Source organism: Chelmon rostratus, chromosome 16 (assembly GCF_017976325.1).
Source record: "Chelmon rostratus isolate fCheRos1 chromosome 16, fCheRos1.pri, whole genome shotgun sequence".
Classification (NCBI taxonomy): domain Eukaryota; kingdom Metazoa; phylum Chordata; class Actinopteri; order Chaetodontiformes; family Chaetodontidae; genus Chelmon; species Chelmon rostratus.
The window spans coordinates 23,999,422-24,023,202 of NC_055673.1; the positions used below are offsets into that span (position 1 = coordinate 23,999,422).

General features: G+C 42.3%; 1 protein-coding gene across 1 annotated transcript; it reads left to right on the forward strand.

Moving 5' to 3' along the window:
• Nucleotides 1-2,099: 2,099 nt before the first annotated feature.
• Nucleotides 2,100-21,484, forward strand: si:ch211-57n23.4 (immunoglobulin superfamily DCC subclass member 3). Its single transcript, XM_041956013.1, has 14 exons — nt 2,100-2,172; nt 3,413-3,718; nt 6,042-6,186; nt 6,645-6,775; nt 7,603-7,740; nt 7,840-7,998; nt 14,890-15,055; nt 16,669-16,919; nt 17,077-17,241; nt 17,815-18,003; nt 19,062-19,175; nt 20,074-20,200; nt 20,417-20,510; nt 21,410-21,484. Exons 1-14 carry the CDS (start codon nt 2,100-2,102, stop codon nt 21,482-21,484), a joined length of 2,133 nt encoding a protein of 710 aa, XP_041811947.1.
• Nucleotides 21,485-23,781: the final 2,297 nt, after the last annotated feature.

A 23,781-nucleotide genomic window follows, 5' to 3' on the forward strand; every position in this document is an offset into this window, starting at 1 on the left:
ATTATAGCTCTCTAGTAACAGGTTTTTCTCTGCCCCAGCACCTGACCAAACCTGAGGATAGTATATGATGATAAAATCAAGCATCTCACCATTATAGATTCTCTTGAGAAACAAAACAAAAATTTGAACATGTGACATAATATTAAAACAAACACTCATTTGAAATGTGTTCTCAGTCTGGTGGCTGCTATGGAGGTTCTGTTAACCAGGCAGGAAATTCAGTGTTAATCTGAATTCAAGTTTTATGATCAAAGATTCTAGCTACGACATCACTTTATATACGCCTGACTTTGACCTTAACCACTGCTCTGCCAGCCCCTCCATCATATTCATACACTCTCCTGCATCAGAGATCAACACCGGCCTTTTAGGCCTCACAGGTTGCCACACCATGTGTTCGATAACCGTGGTCACAGAATGCAATGCAAATCCCCGTTTGGGAGCACTGAATTTCATTACCAGGCCTGAGGGATGGGGGGCTCAGAGGGGTTGCAGGGCTCTATCAGCCCATCCAGATACAGCTGACCAGTAGACCCACAATCCTCTCTGCTGGCTGCATCTGCTGGGTGGGAGATCTCTCATTAGAAGGAGGGCAGATGCTCATTTCTTGGTGGGACACATCAGTGAAGCCAATGACAGAGATTATTAGAAGGGGGGGACAGCTCTGCTGTATGTTCAGGCTGTGGATAAGCTCACTGGCTGTAAGTAACAATCTGGTGGGCTGTTGGAAAACCTCAAAGCCATTTCAACAGCTACCTAGTCAACAAGGAGTCTTGAAACTGCTCATATCAAGAGGAATTAGAGCTGAAGGGTGTAATGTCAAAATGGCCACCTTTTTGGTACCATTTTTCAGATTTAGCCAATAGAAAAGAGTCAAGCTGAATGTGACTGCTGTGGAGCATATTTCATATTTTCCATGTTAACATTTATTTTCATTTACATGTGTGGACGTAAAACAAGGTGGAGAGTAGTGAAATTGTTAGAGGGTCAGTTAAACCTACTTAAAAATTCAGATTGACTGACTCGATTGGCATGTAAGAGATTTCTACCCATGCCGTTTTGGTTTTATTTGCCCAGGTTTTCAGATATCTGTCTCTGGGATTTCTGCCTCCAAACCAATACAATGGAGCTCATTAGTTTAAAGACTCAGTGTCCCTGTTACTGTGGATTTTGTGAAGTAACCAGGACTCTGGAAAGCCATGTTCCTGTTGAAATCTTTCATTGAATTTTTCAATGCTGTGAACTACACTTGGTTGGGGTAGAGGCACAGGTAACAGGCACTCAGAGATGTACTGTTTTCTTTGTGTTTGTCTTTAGTTTTTAATAAAAATTGGAATATAAAGTGTCCAGGAATTTCACAGGGAACCATGGCTACAATGCAGACCCAGTGGTCAGTTTTATGAACTATAAGCAAGGAGCAAACTTCTCAGAAGAGGTCAAAAAGAGGAGTGAAAAAGTTTGATAGATTAGTGAACGAACAATTATTTTGTGAGATAAAATTAGTTTTTTATTTCACTGAAAGTTATACTATGTATTAAAAATGAAATCATTCTTGATCCTTACATTAAATGTATCCCCATTGCACACCAAAGGCCAAGTGGCCTTTCTCCTCCAATGATCAAATTTCAAACCTGGTACGAACAAAGATGTTCAACATATTATCAAGCAGACGTAGCTGGCCCTCAGATTTGAAATGAGCTTCACTAAGAACAAAAATACACAAAAAGACTGAAACCAATCCAATGTCAAGTTCAGATGCAAGCTGCTGTGTGTGGGATGTGATGCTTTATTGTGGCTGGACAACAATAAATGGCATTGTCAACAGCTCACAGCTGAGTTGAAGGAAAGGGTATATTTGGTTGAACAGATGCAAGTCTCCATAGTGACGTTGATAAGGCATTGTGCAGGTTCAAGTGCAACTCCAATTGTTATTGCCTCACAGCTGGGATGGAAATCAGCTATTCCAAGGGTTCAAGGCTTTTTGCATATGAGGACCAACACAAAAAAGATGGGGAGACTGGGAGTGTCACCAAGGTCATGGAGAAGAGGGGACAAGGGTGAGGAAAGAGCTCCGGTGGCATGGGAAAGTCACCTCAGAGATGGATCTGAAAGGACGGGAAGAGATGGGAGGGGTGGTGGGGATGCATAAGAAGGGGCAGATGGTGCCCTTGGGTGCATGGTGGCTGACGAGGTTTTTTACAGAGGTTGCTGTGGGTTGGGTGCAAATAAGCATAATCACAACACTATTGTCACAACTGGCCCCTGCCACAATGGAGGTGCTCCTAACTTGACCCCTGCAACCCTCGCCACTGTTCTCCTCCCCAGCTCGGGTTTTGTTGTTGCCCTCTCTGGCTCGATGGCTCGCTGGCATTCAGCCTCCATTGTGGCTTGTCTTCAGTAAAAGCATTATAGGCAGCAAAACCAAATGCACCATCAATCAAATGAAATGGTTTTTGGTGTTGACTGAGGTTTTTTGGGCAATTCAGATCGAGTTCCCTGAGGCTTGGTGTCTGACAGAGCAGCCTCCCCCCTGTGCTAATGTCTCTGGAACCACGGGGTGTTTGTGGGTCTGAGATGAAAAATAGATTGGATTTTCTATGATCCACCATAATTTTCCAACGTCTGTATTCAAGACACTCCTGCACTTCAAGGTTGCTTTCACCCGTACTACTCATTCCATGTTAAGGCAAGATTTTCTTAACCATCCATCAGATTTGCTGAAACTGACTTCCCATTCCTGTACAATCAACCTAAAACGCCTATCCAAAGCATATCCACAGTAAATTGAAAGCTGTGCTTGAACCATTTAGAGTACATGCATGGTTATGATCTTTTTTGAGGTGCTCCTGGCAGTAAGTCCAAGTAGAAGCTGAACACACTGAAGTAATAGGTTTTTATTTCTGCCTAAATATTTGTATTGCAATTGTTGTGCACTTCAGTTTTTTTTTTTTTTTTTTTTTTTTTTTGCTACAAACCAATAAACTGCAGAGCCCAACATGATATTCCCACATGTCTCATGTCTATATGTCAGTATTTCCTTTCAGATTAGGAAAAAAAAGTGTGTTGTGCAGATACTCTGTAAATGAGCCAAAGGTAAAGTTGGAATATAGATGTGTTTGCATTTGTACAACAGATAGATCACACTCAGACTGACCTCAAAATGTACCTAGAACTCAGTTGTTTTCATGAGTTTAGCATCACTAGTATCAGGCTGTAGAGATATAGACAGTGTGCCTTGAACTTTATAGGGCCTCCAACAACTTTTGCAGTGGTTTAATGGGATCCCACAAACCTAATTACATTTCCGAGTTTGAATATTACTCTGGATTGGACAATAAATGATCATTTCAAGTCAACAGATTAGCATTCAGCCCTTCTCTGTCTAATAACTGTGTCTTTTTTCTGTCTGCAGGTAGCTGTCTGGCCTCAGAGTTGTCTTTCCTGCTGGAGCCCAGTGATGTGATAGCAGTGAGGGAACGCCCGCTCATGCTGGACTGTCTAGTACAGGGCGAGGAACCGATCATGGTTACGTGGCGTAAAAACGGGGTGCCTTTACCCACCAGCCCGCGGGTTCGGGTGCTGGCAAATGGCACGCTGTTCATCCAGAGCTTCCAGAAACGCAGACAAGGGAGTGACGCAGATATGGGCGAGTACGACTGTGCTGCCCAAAATCGCTATGGCATGCTGGTCAGCCGCAAGGCCAAAGTCCTTTTGGCATGTAAGTGTTTGCAACACAGCTAATGACTGCTTCAATCTACTGTATGTGCTTTTTATGCCATGCTATGACATATCTTTGGACCGGTGATATTAGTTAGAGACAGGAAGACATAATATCACTGATTATCTTATTCCAAGTTTCTCACAGTGCACATGAGTTGAGTAGGAAACTGGAGACACAAGGACAGATTGAATTGCGTTCTCCATATTATATATTTACTATTGGAATTCTATTTTCTGTAAATCTTAATTCCCTGTTTGAAGACCGTCTACCTTCTCTAGAGTGTTAGCCACATTCTGGTGAAATAATCCTAAATGTATTGTTTGATTAGTCAGCAGCCTACAAATTGTCAGATTAACACATACTGACAGGAACATGACCTCAGTGTCTTCAGACTTATGGCCCTGACTGTAATGATCTTGGAAAGCCAGCAGGCTACTTAACTAGCTTAGTCATAACACAATTTGTTGCTGGTAAGATAAACTGCAACAGGCACATTAGCAAATGGTTTATTTTGGTTAGACTGCACTGAGCTTCTCAATGCTCCGGAACCTGTTTTTGACCCCACCCAGTGAGGTTAATGCAAAGTTTTGATTGATTATGTATCTATACAATCACAGTGGACTTTCACAGTTCATTCCCAGCTAGCTATTAAAGCAGGCAATGTGTGATTTGTTAATTCTGAACATTTCTCTCTCTGATCTGACACTGTTCTGGAGTTTCAGAGTCTTGCTCAGTGGGACTTTGCCATAAATGTAAAACCAACCACACTCCACGTACATCTAATAAGAGTGATGGACAAAACTATAGTTTCTAAGGTGTAATAAAATGGGATTTATCTTAACTTTGTGTGTATGATGGGCATTTGATAAAGGCTCTCATGTCAGTCCAAACACAGATAATCACATAACAATGACCTTCATTAAAGTGATTTAGATTTAAAGGCTACACACTCTCCAGTTGTGTTCTCTTACTCACTTGAAGGCATTTCCTCAGGCATTTTAATATCCATAGCCCTGCATTACCCACAGGCCATAAACCTGAGCAGGGAGCAGAGGATGCCCCACAGACAGTCACCGTATGCTGCCTTCTCTCTGTCAAAACATCCCATAGTCTTTGTTATAAATGATGCTTCACATGGTGAACACCTCTGCATCATACTCGGCAACCCAAGCCCCCTTTGGACTCTTTGATCCTTTGTTGTCCGAAGGGACCCACACCAAACATACCACCTTCTCATTATGAAAAACCTATAAATTATACTGCATGTACATTACTGTACATGGCAACATAGTTGAACACACAGCCAAACACACACACACCTGCACTACTTGAGTGGACCCCATCCCCACCCCCCTACCCTGTTCAAACCAATAAAACCAGGCATTTATGGGTAATCCAGAAGAATTATGGCTTTCTTGAGGTGGTCTTACTTCAGTGCAATGAGTTGCCATAGTGATGCTCTCTCAATTGCAGACCACTCCTCTGTGGCATATACCCCTATTGATTATGGCCACTAGGTTAATAGGAAGACTGTGTGTGGGTGTGTGTAGGTGTGTGTGTGTGCACATGAATGTGAGTGGAAGTCCTGGAAGTGTTAATGATATTTTAGGCAATGAAAGTCATCGATTCAAATGGTAATATTAGTTAATGACTTACTGTATATACATAAATCAGAAACTAATACTGATTAATCTCATTCACCCCTCTGTGTATTACTTACCATTCAGTGTCGTGTAGACTTAACATGGTGCAGAGTTTTGGTTTGGGTTGGATTTCTTTTTTAAAATTATGTGTAGCCTTTATTCTTTTTGTGTGTAGTTTTGATCGCCATACTTTGCCATGCCCTGTGTTCCCAAAGGCTAAATGTGGTGTATGCTGCACATTTAAATTTATTGATGTGAAAATCTGAGGGCACAGATTGCCAAATGAGCACATGGATTAGTAAACTGGTATCTGTTTCTAAAGTTTTTATTGTCTCTCAACAAAAATGCTTCAGAGAAACAGCTTGGCAAGATGCACCATCCAAATGGTTTATGGCAATGGAAGATTAAGTCAGAACAAAAAGGCTGATGGCTGATCTGTTCTTAATCTGCATTCAAACTAGACTGAGATGACATTATCTGGGTTATTTCCTCATACTTTCATACGTACAAAACTCCTCTAGAGCCAAGATGGCAGAAGACATGATAGTGGTAACAATGACTACTAAACTCATAACCTTCATGTGGAGAATTGGCCCAAGTGCCTTGTTGGTGTTGTTAAATGATATCCATGTCCAATATTTCCTCCACTGAGGCTCTTAATGTGGTTTGCTCCTCAGCTCTTCCTAAGTTCCACACCCACCCAGTGTCCATGTCTGTGGATGAGGGAGGCGTCGCTCGCTTCCAGTGTCAGATCAACGGTGTACCTGAGGCCAACATCACCTGGGAGAGAGACAGAGTACCACTCAATACCACCGACACCAGGTAACACCAGATTGACATTCACTACTGCATAAATCCAACTGTCTCATGTAGCATGCACTACAACATGTGACAGCTACTCAATTGGTATTTTCCTCTAATTAGTATAAAACCACCTACAGGCTTAAAGCATGAAGCATGAAAACATCCTTGAAAACGTTTTAAACCAACGCTACATATTTCAGATCTCCACTGTCCACCTGTAAACTCATCGTGCTGAGCCGTGCAATTTGACCTAAATATGGCTGCACACACTGTTTATGTTTGTAGCCCACAGATCTGTACTGATGTTGCTTGAGTCTGAAGTTTAAGTTTAAGTTTGTGTTTTTTTTGTCTTTGTATATGAATTAAAAAAGGCAAGCTGCAATTATTAGATACTGGTCATTAAAGTGTCCATTGCAGCACACATCTGTATAGTTTCCAGTGCCTCACCTGCACGCTGACATTCCCTCCCTGTCCAGGTACACTCTCCTGCCAATGGGTATTCTCCAGGTGACGGGCGTAAGGCAGGTGGATGCTGGGATTTTCCGCTGCGTTGCCACCAACATTGCCAACACTCGCTACAGCCATGAGGCCATGCTCAACATCACTGGTATGTGTGCACACAAGTAGCATGTAACATACAAGTACAGAGTAGTGTCTTACAGTTCATAGCTCTGTTCCTGCTGCCTCTAGCTACAATATCCATGCCTGTACGTACAGTGTAAACTGTACAGATATATGCAATGTGTCCACGTGCCACAGAAGTACTTAAGTATGTTATGTTAAGTTATTTACAGCTACCATGTGGATGGAGACACTTGTGGTCCAGCAGCATCCAGAACAGAGTGTTGTCTATAATTAAAAGACATATCACAGTTATGTTAAAGAAGAATTATTCAGTGCAGTCAGCACAGTTTATGGTGAAGTTCAATAGAGGGCACATCATGACCACACTGCACTTCACTGAGTTGAAAATTGTAACCCGGTCTCATTCCCAAAGCATCAAATCGGCCACTTTGCCGTGCCCGTCCGTGTCTCATACAGCACAATATACATACAGTGTTTAGTGTCTGTATGCGATGCAGACACAAAACTGCTCCATCTGTCAACACCTCATCTTAATGTAGTTTGATGAGGTTTAGGCACCCAGACTACTTGGTTGTGTTTTAAGAAACGATCATTCATTGTTGGTTTGTCATGGGACGTGAACCCTGGTGTCTGGGGTGAAAGTCGTGTGTTTGTTCCAACCATTTTCTTCAAAGTGCTATAGAAATGTTGGAAAAAGGAAATGTAGGTGAAAAGAATGAAAACAGCCCACTGTTTACCCTGGACTGACATGGACACTGCAGCACCGGCTGATACTGAGGTTTATTGTCTTTGCATTTTTATTTTGTCATCTCATCCATCTTCACTTTTTGCCTTCCTTCATGTTTCCAGGTGGAGCTCCTAGAATCTACAAGGAGCCGGTCATCCTGTCGGGACCCCAGAATCTGACCATCACTGTCCATCAGACGGCCATCTTGGAGTGCATCGCCACAGGAAACCCAAGACCTATTGTTTCCTGGAGCAGGCTAGGTACCACTGAAAATTCTAAAAACCATATGATAGGAGGAAGATTAGTAAAAAACATCCAGCGTGTTTCACTGTGTGTCTGTTTGTCTGCGTGTTCCTCAGACGGACGCTCCATCGGGGTGGAAGGTATCCAGGTTCTGGGGACGGGGAACCTGATGATCTCAGATGTTTCCCTGCAGCACTCTGGCGTGTATGTGTGTGCTGCCAATCGGCCCGGCACCAGAATGAGACGTACCGCGCTGGGACGACTCGTGGTTCAAGGTGAGGCCTTACAGAGACTGCGTCTTAGTGTTCTTGAGCAAAGCCCACAACTCGCTGCTAGCCCAGTAGAGCTCCCCACCGGCCATCAGTACTGGCCACTGAGTTTGTATTGACAACCTCTACAGACAAGGCCTTTTGTTAGCAAGGAGCATGTTGAACATATACATTTTTTGCTATCATGTCTACAGACAGGGCCAGAAGTCCACGAGTCCAAATGTTTCCCCAGTTCAAGAACATGTCAGAAATGTATGCCGAGGAAAATATTGTGATATGTGTAAATGGTATCTACCCTCAGTAGGTCTGAATGCTTTTTCAGAGCCCTCTGCACACCATCAGAAATAGGACTGTGGTTGAGAAATGCTAAATCGCTTTATTTTAAGTTATTGCTCCAAACCTGTGACTAAACAGTACTGGGACAAATGAACATGACAATTAGCCTTTAAAAATCCGTCACATGTTCTTCAACTAAAACATGTAAACCTCTTTAGATCCCACTTTTCCAGACTCTGAATCAGGGCCATAGCTGGCAGTGAGAACAAAGATAAGTATAAGGTGTGTTTAGCCTATCAGCTCTACTCAATTAGCTCTGTCAAAAGTGAAACCATGAATTTCCAACAATGGGGCTTTTTTTAACTTGTCAATACCACTATAAGTACACAACTTTGGCAAAAGTAGAGAAAATACAACTTCTAACAACTTAGCGACAGCATCAGAGGTCCACTAGCAGTTTAATCTTTAATCTTAATGTCCCTGTTTTTATTCTGGAAACACAGAGATGAAACCTTAAAGATTTGTGTCTGAGGAAAATAAACAAGCACACTTCCCAAATGCTGGACTGTTCCTTTAATATAAACACCCATCAGTACAGGGTATGGTGCAGTCAGGGAGGGAAGAGCTGAATGGAGATAATTAAAGATAGAAACAGAAAAACTAAATTAGTTTGGATTTGTATATGAACAGATGGAAAGTGTCACGTTATCATACTGTACACACTGTTTGGTATTTGGACCATCTGATACAGATACATCCTCTCCAACATGCAGCCATTGTTGCAGCCTTTGTGTAATTACGTGTGCTGACTAGACCTCCATGATAGATCCCGTGTGTTTGACCATAATAACTGGCGTGGGGGTGAGGAAAGCGTCAATAGCAAAGCTCCACCCTTCCTTCTCACCTTTGCCCTTGGCTGTTTCGTGGGGGTGGAGGCTGAAAGCATGGGCCTGCTGTATGGTGTATGGTGACACTATTGGTGTGACCCCTCCCCACCTCCACCACACACATATGCACATCTCCTCCAGCTCCCATCTAACAATTAAGCACTGACACCAGTGTTCAGCGAGGTGTGTGTTTGTGGGGGGGGTGAGGGGAGCGGAGGGTTCTCTGACACGGACTCATCCATCACCGTACACATGTCCAAACACTCAACCCACTCATATTTCTCACTGTCATTAGCTGTCTTTTAATTGGCTGCCTGAGGCCAGATCAATTAGCAGCTCACCTCCCAGAGTGTTAACAGGAGCACACGGAGACGAGCCAGAAACACGGAGAGTGTTAAAGTGGAACAGTTTTAATTATTTTTAATTACCACAGTGTCTCTGGCTTCTCTGTAGATTATATTTGTTCCTGTAAGTCATGGGAGTGAAATGCGATGTGCAGAAAAGATTCATCACTATAAGACACAACAGAAACAGACTCAAACACATTCATTCTCCATACAGTGCTGCATGCACACAGAGATGAGGGGGTGTCTGCGCTCATTTACTCAAGACTTTATCCTTCTGGTTCAGTGCATCTCAGCAGGAAATATTGTACATTCATCCAAAAGCCATAGTTACCACTTTGTTAGCTTAAGATTTTACTTACAAAACAAATGATCAATGCATAAAATATGATTTATGTTATAGATTAACACTACTCTATACTATACAATGTACTATTTGAAGTTGCTAGAATTAGCTCCACCGTGATCAGCTACAATGCCCAAATGCGCTTACATGGGAATCTATCAATACTAACAGTCCTCTGATGTACTGCTATAAACTCTGAAAGGCGTCTTTCTACATATTGCTTTAGATATTTTAAGTACAGACATTTTTCTGATAATGTCCATGTATAAGTAGCTCTCAATGTCATTTCAAGGTGCATTTTTACATTGAGATATTTCTAGTTTTACCTAAATAAATGATCTGAGTGCTTCTTTTATCACTGTAGATTCTACAGTGTAGAACAACACAATGCTACATGCACTAATAAGAACATTAAAGTGGTACTCAGTTGATTTAGTTTGATTGTACTTGCCTAAAGTTGGGGGACTTGTGAAAGATTAAACATGGAATGGTCACAGTCTGCAGCAGTGGCCAATATTTCTAAACTTTTAGTCCATTGTATGGATGATATTCCAAAAACACAAATGGCTAAATGTCAATCAGTGTCAATATCTTTCAAACTTTATGCCCACTGTTTGAGCAGGCTTTCTGGTCCAAGCACAACCTAAGATAACCCTGATGACATCAACAGGGTTGTGTTTTCAGGCTTTGTGAAGGTCCTCCAGATATACAAATCCTGCATATAGCAGAGCTGTCTTTACAGGCTGAGTCAGCAGAGCTTAATATGTAAAATGAGTTGTAAACATTTGTAAACCAGACTCCTGTCACTGCTTTTTTTCAGCGAACTTGTCAGGCTGTAAGCTACAACACACAGCACTGAACTCAGTACAACTCTTCTGTGTGTGGTCACTTTAAGACTTCTTTTTTTAGTGAGCGGGTGTTGCGGTGCTCTGTCAACCTGCACAATGAATCAAATCAGAGATAAAATACTTAAGATAAATAAATAATTAAAAAACCCAGCTCCAGCTCATTTCATTAGATTTCTTGTAATCTCAATGACTTCAGTCTACATTCATGTAATTGAGCTTTGCCTTCATCCAGCCATCCATCTCTCTCTTCCTGTTGTGTCTAACTGTTTGACCGGATCAATCAATACTTTGCCCTGTCACTCTCTCACTGTGATTGGCAGTGCCTCTGGAGCAGAGGAGGGGAGAAGGGGCCGATCTCTAATGTATTCATTAATTTATTGATCAATTCGCTCCCTTTTTGGGGCTGAGAGAGAACAAAGAGCTTCAGTCTTTGGACACCCAGTAACAAGACCACCTACAATGTGATTTACGGAGCTTCAAATGGGTCTAAATGTAGAAGTTGAAATGTCCACATTATTCTGCTGTGGTGTGTCCAAAATTAGATTATAAGGCCAAAACTGAAATAAGATGAGATCCTCTAAAGGCATTGGGTCATTGTTGGAAATACTAATTCTGTTCAAATACACAAGAGTGAAAATTAAATATCACATCACATCATATCATATCTAAGATGATTTGATGTGAATCCTCTTATGATATGAAAACATTGTGCGTTACAATATACCTTCTGTTGCTATTTGTAAATGTTGGGAAGTGTGTTTAACATTTACAGGCTCAAATAAGTGTAAAAAATGAAGAAAAAAATGCAGTCAATGAGAAAACCTGCTTTCATTATTCATCTGAAGTCAAGTTCAGTGGGGATCAGTGAGGCTGGCTGCTGTTTGGATTTGTGGTGTGAAGGTTAGCAGAGGTCTGAACTTTCACACAGTCTGTGTGTGTCCATGGTCATGGTCACGATGAAGGGACAAAGAGGACAACACACAGAGAGACAAAAAGTGGAGCCCAACTAGACGGTCAATGCAGGGTGCAAGGTGCAGGAGGGGGCTGCAAGGGGAGGGACGGGGGTGAGAAATGACCTGCAACCTCAAATCCCTGACCCCTGACCTCAGCAGAAGGATTCAGGGCCTATGTCTGCGAAAACGGTTGGAGTGAGGGAGGAGGCGGTGCAGTCAGGATGGACAGATAGGGAGGTGGAAGGAGAAGGGAGGTGTGGTCCCAGGGTTAATTTGGGAGGGCTGGAAGATGGATAGCATCCCGGTGGAGGGGTGAGGGCAGCCGGGGTGTCACGACTTAAAGAGACACAAAGGATGGCCAGCCATTTTGGTTTCCAGATTAGATGAGCTGCAGATCTTTTATCATGCAGATGCCGCTGTGGGCTTCACTTCACTTCTCACATTTTATACCAGCGTCAGCGCCAAAATCTTTCCCACAATAAGGGAGAATAGGCATCACATGCTGAGCCACAGAACACAGCCAAATGTGGTGAAAAACACAAATATCCCTGAGCATTTATCTCATAACTGTTCAGTGAGTAGATTTAACCACCTGACAGTATAAGCCCCAACAATTCATGTGTCAGTAGCATTATTGCAATAATATTTAAATATAATAATGCCAATATTCTGCAAAATTTGAAATCCAGGACAGTTTTTTCACCGTGGCACTGACTAGAAATAAGCACTACTCTCTGAATACTCTTTGAAGTTTATTGCAATATTATTTAGCAGCTCTGGAAGGTAATATTCCTCAGAACACCATCATTGATTAGTATTTGATTACATCCACTGCTCATACTTTTTTACGTCTTTAGTGACATTTTGCATGCAGGATTGTTGTTCATCCTCAGCCACGTGATGCATCATAGTCTGCATTAAACACAACTAACAGGCCAAAATGTAATGATCAGGTTTGTGAGGACACACTACAGCTCACACATGTAAATCTAATTATGCTCAGTGCCTGTCCAAGCAGCGGACAGATGTATGGAACCCCCCAAACAGGCTGCAAAGAAAAGGTACTAAACATAATGAGATGAGGTACGAGGTGTAGTGAAACTCAAGGTCAACAGAATCGCTGATCAATACAGAGTATTGATCTACTGATGAATGGTCAGCTGAGGATGCCTGACACTTTCTAACGTGGTACTAGGACAGCTGAACAGATGAAGGGATGGACAGCTACCCCCCCTGAGAGATCACACACACACACATACAGAGAAAGAGAAACCTGATGTGACAATGAAAATGAACAAAAGAGTGCATTGAACTTGATTTTTTATCACATATCTTACTGGTGTATTTGCACATCAGTGTCGCAGTATTGAAGTTTGAATTTGTCTGCTTTGTATCACTGCTGACCATCTAAAACCTGCCGCAGTGCTTCACATATGTGAAAGTGTTTCAGACCTTTCAGGCCTCTGTGTGTTTCCTGTGTGTCATGAAATCAACTCTGAGACACTTTAAATTGTCTTGAGGTGCAAAATCCATTACTGTCAAACTACTCTGAATTCAAACTGCATCACAATGTGATGATAAAGTCATATTATATCATGACCATCAAAAATGCTTTTCGTTTTATTTCTGATTGGGGGGTGTTTATGGGATCACATATGGGAACAACACAAACACAGTCTGAAATCACTGCACAAGGTATGCTGCAGGTAGCCATAGCAACACTTAATCATGGTTTAAACTGGTAAAAGCAGACATGGGATTTATTCCAGCAAGCAGCCTTCATGAGTTGTCTCAGATCTGAAGCAGTCTGATTTTTCTGACTCAGCAGTTATCCAGACACATGTTCCCTGTGACAGATTCATTAACACATGCAACATTTCTGCAAATTGATTTTCACACTTTGGTGAAATTAATAATAAAGAATATATTGATGAATGCAGGATGAATTCCTACAGAAATCTAAAACACTGCAGGTACAGACAACGTTTTTCAGTGCCAGTTTAGACACATATTAATTCACCACTCCTGTGATGGTATAACACCACAACCACACACACCTACAGGCTACCATCTTCACTTGTGTCGGCTGTTTCCTTCACGGGTTAGTTTGGGCTCAGATGAAGTGAGAGCTACTTCTAATCTAATTGGTCTGACCAGCAGAAGAAAGAGAAATCCCTGGCTGCGGTGATGAATGTGTCCTTATAGAAATGGTCATTTTGTTGACACATCCCCCTCAGCTCATAGGTGGATGGGTGGGGGTGTGAGGTCACAGTGGGTGTTTAGGTCAATAGATCAATGAGATGCTGAGCGTGGGCTGAAGTGGGGAGGGGCGTTAGGGCTTAAGGACCGCTGCTGCCTATATCCCAGCATATATATGCACGTCTTTTGTGTCTCTAATATTGAACTGGGTGTCACGAGGAGCAGTCAACCCTGCATCTGCCCGGGGACAGCCAAGTACTGGCTGGGGTCAGCATGCTGTGTGTGTGTGTGTGTGTGTGTGTGTGTGTGTGTGTGTGTGTCTGACTATCCTCTGGGGTGTGGAGAGACACCCTTGACATGAAGTTCAAGCACATTCAGACACATATTTATTCAGAAATAAAATGTTTGACTATTTTCCCTCTGCCTCAGTGTTTTTTGGCTATTTGTTCTTGTTCAGTCAAAAACATCAGACATTGCGATCACGTATGTTATACAAAAATAAGACCAAATTCATTTTAAATCAGAACAGTCCTCTCAGGCAGGATAGTGGCTTACAAAAGCCTTGTTACAATTGTAAAACAACACATTTCCATGCCATTACAATAGTGTCTGTGGTCCCTCTGAATCATTGTTTGTGTTACCTTGTAGTACACTTTTCCCTTGTTCAACACCCAGAGCTACTCTGTACCTCGATAATTTAGTTTTGCTTTGAACTTGGCCTATTCTATACCCTGTAAAAACATGGTTATCTGATCAAGACTAAACTGACTTTCTGAAGGATGTCAGTCTTGTAGCCTGAAGGATGTGACGATTTTTATTCCTGACCAGATACAGAAGTGGTGATAACTTCACATGTCCAACTGGATGTATTGTTAGGGTGGAGAACAGAGCCCGTTGTGATGAGTGTTAGCGTGTGTTAGCTGTTAACAGGCCATGTGGAGCATCATTTATGAGGTGCTTAAGTCTGTTCTGTGCTTTAGTTTCATACTGTGATTCTTCTTGTTGTCTGTGCTTTGTCTCATCTTCCTCTCTGGTTGTCCTCAGCTCCTCCTGAGTTCCTACAGTGGCCGCAGTCTGTGTCTAAACCAGCAGGGGGCAGTGCAGTGTTCACCTGTGTGGCCCAGGGTGTTCCAGAGCCTCACCTTATCTGGCTGAAGAACGGCAAGGTCCTGATGCCTGGACACAACGTCAAGCTGACTAATAACAACAGGTGGGTGATGGTAGTGATGCACTTATCTCATCTTCATCTCATTTACTGGAAACCTGTGGATAAGAATGACTTCAATCTCTCCATTTTTAGCTCTGTACTGTACAGTCAAATGATTACACAAACATGCCTGAATCAACATGACCCCGCTTATCGAGCCTACAAAAGTAGATATATGTGCAGTAGTACTTCCTCTGAAACATGCCATGACAGCGTTACTGAAAACAGGCCAAATGATCTGCCAGTTATATTTAGATATTAAAAAAGAGAAAAGGAGAGACATGTATCAGGTCTTGCATGAAACAGGTTCATCTAGGGCCTAAAAATCCACATGTGGGGTTCCTCTATAGCAGTAGCAGTAGTATATTTCAGATGCAGGTTCTGGGTTTCTATTAAAAGCCCAATCTGTGCAACTCACCTCTGCCATACAGCAGAGCCTGTTTTAGCCCTGCATTTAACAGCTGTACCACATGGTGGCAGCACTGCACAGAGAGTATGGAGGTGAAGAGCCTGTTAGATCTTGGGTGTGCTTTGGTGATTAGCAGGTGGTCTGTGACTGAACAATGTCATACAATCAAGCATGTTACATCCTCTGTTTAACCATTAAATAACATTCATACTGTATATTTCTGAATTCTAATGTTGTATTTCTATATATATTGAAATTACCTTGTATCTCTTGTATCTGGTATCTATGCTGAACAGCTACTAAGTATTCCACTTTTAAATATTTTCAACATTCATTGTCACCACATCTTTTGGTGTTGATGCTGATTTTGATCATTAATATTGATGATGAAGATGGAAGGTAATTCGTTTCTTGCTAACTAGATAATCTCAAAAGGACAGTTTAGCTGCATTATTGTATATAATAATAAATATACATCTTCCATGTATCATTGGCCTTTACAGGGGGAGGTAGTGTAATAACTGAGTAGTAATAATGACTATGAAAGTGGGAGCAGCAGCATTATTAGCAGAAGCAGAAGTGCAGGAGCAACAGGGCTGGATCAACCTGTTATAGGGTCCCCACAAAACTGAGCTCAGGGCCCCCACTGACACCCCAGTTTCTGCCACTCTCTTTGCATTGTGTGTGTATCCTGTATGTGTGTACCCCCTTAATTATATTTCACCTAGAAACCAACCAGTTCTCTTGTGCTGGAATCCTACCTTGACGAGTGTTTGCTTTGTTACGAAGCAGATCAGCAATTTGGAATATTCAACACGCAAGCACATATGCACTGAAGAAATAAAGACATTGAAAGTAGATTTTAACACAGGGCCCCTCAGTAAGCTTCAAAATTAGGCAAAAATGCTACCTTCATTTGGTTCTCAGGGTTTAAATGTATATTGTGCTTTGGTGCATTTTCCCAAACCAATTTGCACTTTTTAAACTTCCCCACTGGGATGAATAAGGTTATGAAGGTAAACTAATGAAGCTAATCAAATTTCCACAAAGCAAACCAGTAGGAAGCATTAGTTTTAGTTGTACGGACAGCATTGGTATTGCTACTGTAGCTGCTGACCCTCTATGTTTTTCTATACAGCCTCTGTGTTGTGGTGTCTGGTATATGTGACTACCAGTGAACTGATGCAGTTGTGTGTTGTCCATCCAGCACTCTGGCTCTGACCCGTATCAGCTCAGAGGATGAGGCCATCTACCAGTGCATCGCAGAGAACAGCGCAGGCACCAACCAGGCCAGCGCCCGTCTGGCCGTGGCCCAGCCTAAAGACCTGCCCAGCGCCCCTGAGGGCCTCACAGCCAGCGCGCTGTCCACCAACGCCCTGCAGATCACATGGACTGAGCCACCCTCCAATGTCACTGACAACATCATCGGATATGTCCTGCACATCCGCAAAATAGGAGGTGAGTGCCAGTACACACACACAGCAACACACAGTCTGCTGTAAAAAAGTACTGAGTAGTACAAAAATACTGTTCTTCACATTAGAAAACTGTATAACTGCTTGTGTGTGTATGTGCCTGTGTGTGTGTGCCTGTGTGTGTGTGTGTGCGTTTTCAGAGCCTGACAGTCTGGAGCTGCAGGAGGCCATCAGTAAAGGCACCTTCCAACACGATGTGACCAACCTGGAACCAGCCACCACCTACTCTCTCTACCTTAAGGCCTACTCTCCTCTGGGAGCAAGCCAGCAGTCCCACACTGTGGTGGCGACAACACTGGGGGGCGGTAAGAACATGAAACACTGACAAGTTCACTTCTGCTCTGTCTTTTGAAAAGTGAAAACATTATTTCTGCATTACCTCATGTTGTGGGGCAGTCAAATTAACATGCCTGTAATCTGAGAAGATGCATCTAAGAAAGCAGTTATTAATTATGTGGCTAAACTGCATGTGATGCAAGCTCACAGGCAGCTTAAAAACTTTATTTCACATTTTTATTAAGAGGATTTGGTGCTTAAGAGGTGTAAAAATATATTTAACAAAACTAAGTGCTGTAAACGTCTGTGAGTTTCATATGATGCACAGAGTGTAACCACACAATCAAAACAACGTGAGCAGCTTCCATATGCAAAGGAAGCACCACTCACCTGTGACATTAGAATGCTTTGTTATAAAATTGTAAAATGCCATCCTTTAATAACTTCTTCTATTAGTTTTCTTTTTTCACTGCTTCTGTTATCTTTAATATTTCTTTAGTTTTTGTTGCCCACTCTGTGCTAGTTTTTAGTTTAGTATAGTTAGGCCTGTTTTTTGTCCTGTCTCTTAGCTCGTCTCTTATCGCTTTCTTCTCTCTGTCCAGTGCCAACCCCTCCCACCTTCTTCACCAAGGTGGTGAACTCCAGCAGCGTGCAGGTCCTCTGGGAGCTCCCCAGTAAAGCTGGCAAGACTGAGGGCTTCAGGCTGTCTTACCGCAGGGTCCCCCAGGCTGTGTTCCAGGGGCCAGTCCAGCTGCCCTACCACATCAATGCCCACACCATCTCTAAACTGGGTGTGTGTGTGTGTGTGTGTGTGTGTGTGTGTGTGTGTGTGTGTGTGTGTGTGTGTGTGTGTGTGTGTGTGTGTGTGTGAACATAAATCTGTTCCCATAATGTAAGTCATTAAATTTCATGGTGGAGGTTGGGGTTAGGTTACAGTTAGAGTGAGGGTTAGTGTTAGGCAAGCAGTGGTTAGGGTTAGGGTAAGTCTGTAGGAAATGAATGTAAGTCAGTGTAATTGAATAATGGAAACATGACTGTAGGTCCGTATTAAACTAACACTAATACTGATGATTCAAAGGGATGTAGTCATAGCTGACCATGAGAAAATAGTCCCTGTAAGGCTGCTGTATAATTAAAGGCAGAATACTTATAACCAAGGTTACTGGCAGATTAATGAGCCCACACATGTACCTGAGTGAGTCAATTATCAGTCAGTCTTTGCTCCTCCAAGCATCTTGAACAGCTGCTGTCCATACTGTCACTATGTGGAGAGAGCAGAAGTGCTATCAGTGATGATCATGTTTGATGCAGCAGTGTGTTGCATGTTAATTTTCCTGATGATTTCCTCATCATCTAAGGTGTGGCACCATGGCTCAACATACGCAGCACCACTTAGTCACAACAGACGACACACAGTCACCGCTTGAAGAGGAGGCGGCGAAAGGCCGTTTCTGTAAAATGGGTTGTTGCCTCTTGCTGATTGAGTCGATTAAATTCACAGCATGAAATACCATCACGAGCAGACTAGCATGGATACTTGTGTCAATAGGAGATTGTTGAGGAGTAATCAGTGATCCAGAAAGCCACTTGACTGTAAGAAGATGTGGAAGTAGAAGTAATGCGGGGATAAGACGGTGATATTATGTGATGTCAAACAAAGAGACGGTTGGTTTTGTTGGATTGGTCTTGGATTCTTCAGGGTGTGCACTTGCAGTCCCAGCACCACCAATACAATAGCCAGTGTGTAGGTTTTGTTAGGAAGGGGTAACTGAGTATGATTGTGCTTAAAGACGACCACACACCCAGTAGAGGAACTCCTGACTGACTCTGTGTGGGCCTTCTGTTTCAGAACCGGGTGCAGTGTATGAAGTCAAACTGGTGGCTTACAATGGAAATGGGGAGAGCGACTGCTCTAAGAGACTGGTGTCACTGGCAGAGGAGGGCAAGGGTGACCCGACCACTGGTGAGTATGATCACAGACTGTGTCCTGGCAGCTTTCAGCAGGTCCTGGTTCTGTGAAAGAGTGCAAAGTAACAGGAGGGTCGAATTTTCAATTAATAACCCATATTACCCAAACCTATGTACTAATTCACAACCGATACACTCCTTTTAACCCCAGTGAACAGTGCTTTTATCATCATTTTATTAAAGACAAATACATTACACGAATACATTTAACCTTGACAAAAGAGATTTAATCAAATATCAGCAACTATTTTAGTAAAGACACAATGCAAGTTGAGGATAATGAGTCTAATAGAGTTCATATAGTCTTCAATGCATACAAGATATAAGACGACAAAGGTTTCATATCCTAATTATTCAATAGGATAGTAAACGCCAGAAATGATGACAGCCTATATGAAAAGGAAATGGGAAAGACAGGTGAAGACATACCTGAGGAAGAAGACCACCAATCCAAGCTTCTAGTGAGAGATTTATGGGAAGAACATAATCTGATATTTTATTCTGTGAGTTTTAGGACACTGTTTGAGATGCAGTGGTAAGCAAAGATGATCAATTAGAAAGATGTTTGGAGTAGAAGTTGATTGCTCTTCTGTCACATTAAATCTGGGCAAAATCCCAAATAAACTTCTCGCAAAGGATGAATGTCTCTTTAAAATTCTTCTGGCTGCTGTGAGAGAGATGCCTGCAGGCAAACCTCCACTCAAAGACAACCAGACTACGACCATCAGTGACATGACACCATGACTTAAGAGTATGTTATCAGTAATATGTACAACAGTGGAAAATTTGACTACATGTGCATTATGTGCCAAATACTACTTTGGCTGAGGCTCAGCTTTTTTCCCTCTTTCCGACACGATGGTGTTCCTCATTAGTGCTGTGCTTGCTTCCAGGAGGGAACAGTCTGTGTCAGTGCAGGGATGGAGAGGCCTCTCTGGGCAGCATTGTCATTGGCATCCATATTGGTACCGCCTGCATCATCTTCTGTGTTCTCTTCCTCATGTTTGGGTACCGTCGCAGGTAAGTGCCAATACAGTCTTAGTACTTTACATTATACATTCTCAATAGTTCTTGTTCAATTAGAATTCAGTGAATTATGTATGTCTCATGTTTACTGATACAGAAACCTGGACAAGGCTGGTTTATTGATCAGTGGGACTGGCCTTCATGAATTTTTCTTCAGCTGTGATAATGTACTGTCCAGAATCTGCACTCATAGATGGAAACTGTTTACAGTCTGTTTTGCAGTAGAGGGACTCAGGACAACTGGTCTGTACCGAGGGACAACGCAGGACACAACGGCATCCCTAAAGATGGAGCAGTGCCTGAGGTAGTCACCCAGAATATCCTGTTCACAGCTTTCTCAACTCAGCCGCTTCATTTATTAAGTACAGTTCCATTACATAAAAATATTTGTCCTGCTGTAGGGACTGAACAAACAAGTACAGTATAAATGGCCAAGCAGACTTTGGATTTACAGTGATTACACGTTTCTGTGGCTCAGAAGTACTTTAGTGTAAAATTGCTGCAGGCACACTGCAGTGTGCATCTATTCAGGGTATTCTAGTAGCCAGACCTTTGCCACTGGCTATTACCCTTAACAGTCGACCCCCCTCCTTGAAGTTTTACATGTAGATTTAGCTGTAGCTTTTTATTTAACACACTGAGCTTTTGATCAGATAACAAACAAAGTTCTGTTTGTACAAGTCCATCTAGAATTGCAGACAGCAGCTGCCAATATTTAAAATTACATCTGACCCACACTGACCAGCTGAAGTCGTGGATGCAGTTTGATTCTGATGCTGCTGAGAAATGATGGCCAAAAACAGAAAGAAGACTGAAAAAGAGCAAACTGGAATTTCTTTCTGAAGTTTGGTTAAACTTCAGAAGTGAAAATCTCAGTAAGAAATTATTAAAGTGCCTTTTAGGTCCAAGTTCAGGAATTGCCTCAGGTAGCTGCCTTTTAAACGACCATCCACAGAAGGTTGTTTGGAATGATTGTAGTTCTCAAACAGAGCTACCAGAAAACCAGGCTTTATAGTAAGTAGAGCTTGTCTTCACAGGTCAGCAGTACAATTGCTAAACAGTTTAATAGTAAAAGCCAACTGTGGTTTGGTACCCTGCTTGCACATGTCCTAAATAATCCCATACCTGAATGATATCTGATTCTTGTCTTTCTTCTGTCTTGCCTCCTTTCTGTCCTGCTGTTGTGACTTTTCCTGTGGGCAGGTGGTCCGTCCAGCGCAGTGCCAGGTTGTCATTGAGCAGCACTTGCCGGGTTTGCCTGGCACGGGCACTGGCTAACACTGGTCAACAATATCAACCCCACATCCCTGTCCTCCCCTCACTTAGGAACCTCTAACCTCTATCAATGAGCACCTTCTGTGCTCGTTGATAGGGGTCAGTGATAGGTTTAGTCACCGCAAAACCCGCTGCTAATAACCTGAAAGTAGCCTCCACCAATCTGTGACAGAATGCTTACAGAGTAGGAGACGTACTGGTCCTTTTCCACCCCACCCCCATCCTTCAGCCCTACCTCAAACCAAAGCTTATTGCCTTTATTGCCTGTGCACGTGCACATGTGCATGTAGAAAAAGTCTTCAAGAAGCATCGCCACTGCAGATTAGCTCCTGTCACATTCTTTTTGTGTGAACACAACAAACACTCATGTCACTTTTCAAGTGGGAGTCTGTTCTATAACCAAAATATTCTCTTTCTCAGATCTCCTTTGGTAAACTGACATGTGAAGATGTTGAAAATTAAAACCCAAGTTAAGCCAAATATTCACACAAACTGCAACACGCCAATTAGTCTGTTGTGACAGGACGCTTGACTTTGCCTTCAGTTCCTCTGCAATAAGAAAGGGAAGAAACACAGCGGCCTTTACAAACGCCTTACGGAGTTGAGAGTCTGATATAGAAACTATAACCATAAGAGCCATTTAGAAGAACCATGTAAAGAGGAATTCTTTACTTAATTCTTCCCCACCGAAAAGCTGCACATCTCCAAAGAAAGCTACCTCAGTCTGACAAGAATGTCTGAGCCATAGTAGAGTCAATGTTAGATTGATGATGCTGCTTGTGTTAGCCTACCTCAACCAAAAAATGCCCTGAAACCCTTTCCCCTGAGCAACTACTTCCTCAACCAGTGCCAATGCCAGTGTACCGTGCCAGCCGCCAACCAGACCAGTCCAGAGAGCGCTCACCAAGATGGCTACCATGGAGGGTATAACCCTGGCCGAGCCTGAGTTCCACTTCCACAAGCCTACGCCTTACTGTGCCAGAGATCGGCAAGAGCCTTAACAACCTCCTTCAACATTTCTGATCTGACGTCAGAGGATATCAAGAAGGCCATGTAGTGTTTCCTTCTTGATTATTGTTGCTTCATCCACGGCTTACAAATACCCACAAGTGTCCATCTCCAAAGACATGTTTGTGCAGAGGATGTAACTCATGGAAAATATGGAGTGCTTCGTGAACCTTCTGAGCCATGCATTCGATTCGTTCTATGAAGTCTATCAAAGAAAACAAGTTTAAAGTAACAGGACACTTGTCTGATCTGCACAAACGTGATGGCATACTGAGGATGAGCCAAAAAAAGACTGAGGCCATGCGAGGCCACGTTAACTCTCCAGATGCCAAATTTGTCATCCTGGGACCTCAACGACACTGAGTTGGCGGTTAAAGAAGTTTTAAGGTGATACTTGCCTGAACGCACGGACAAGGCTCGTGTTTCACCGTGTCAGCCTATCCAAAAAGTTCTTCTATGAAAACCAAGCTGAGTGAAACCCAAAGATGTTAACATTTTGACGGTTTTCTTTACTTTCCTTTCAAATTTATTTTAAGAGAGACTACATTTAGTTACAATTTTGGATTGTTCCTGTTTGAATGGGGTCACCTATGTGAAAAGTGCTTTAACTGAACTCAAGCCAAAAAAAAAAAGATTCATGATTTCTCTTCCGTTTTTTTTAAGTATTTCTTGTTGTTTAGTTTGGAAGTGATTGGAGATGCACCCCTTCAACACGGAGCTCTATTTTGTTGATTCTAACATTTAGCTTTTAAAGAGTGACCAAATGAAGATGTCAGATATTTTGAAAGACTTTTTATGTCAATATTATAAGGAAGACTTGCTTCCTTTATGAGAGTAGTTTAATCCTTGCCAAATATTTAGCTGTTGTAAAGAAATATGTAACCAAACACATTTTAACGTCCGTACTCTCTTTACACTTCCTCATGACCAAAGCACAGAAACATGCTCGTGAATGTGATAATATACATGTGTGTGAATGGCTGACAGTAGATGAACCTTGAGGGCAGCAGCTTTGAGAAGGAACCACAAGCTGTTTATACAAAGCTCCCCAAAGATCACAACTAAGTTTAAAGTCCAGATGAAATTCACTTTCATGTTTTTCCTCTTTTAAGCAGAAAATCAGCGCTCAAAATTTTGAGGTATCACAACAGTTGTTCTTCATTTGGTGCTTCTAATTCAACAAATCAAGCAATTTTATTTTATTGCCATATTTGAAATGTCACCGTTTCATCACTGATACTGACTATCCAACTGCCAGAAAGCACAAAATGAGCCTTACACTTTGTCCAACA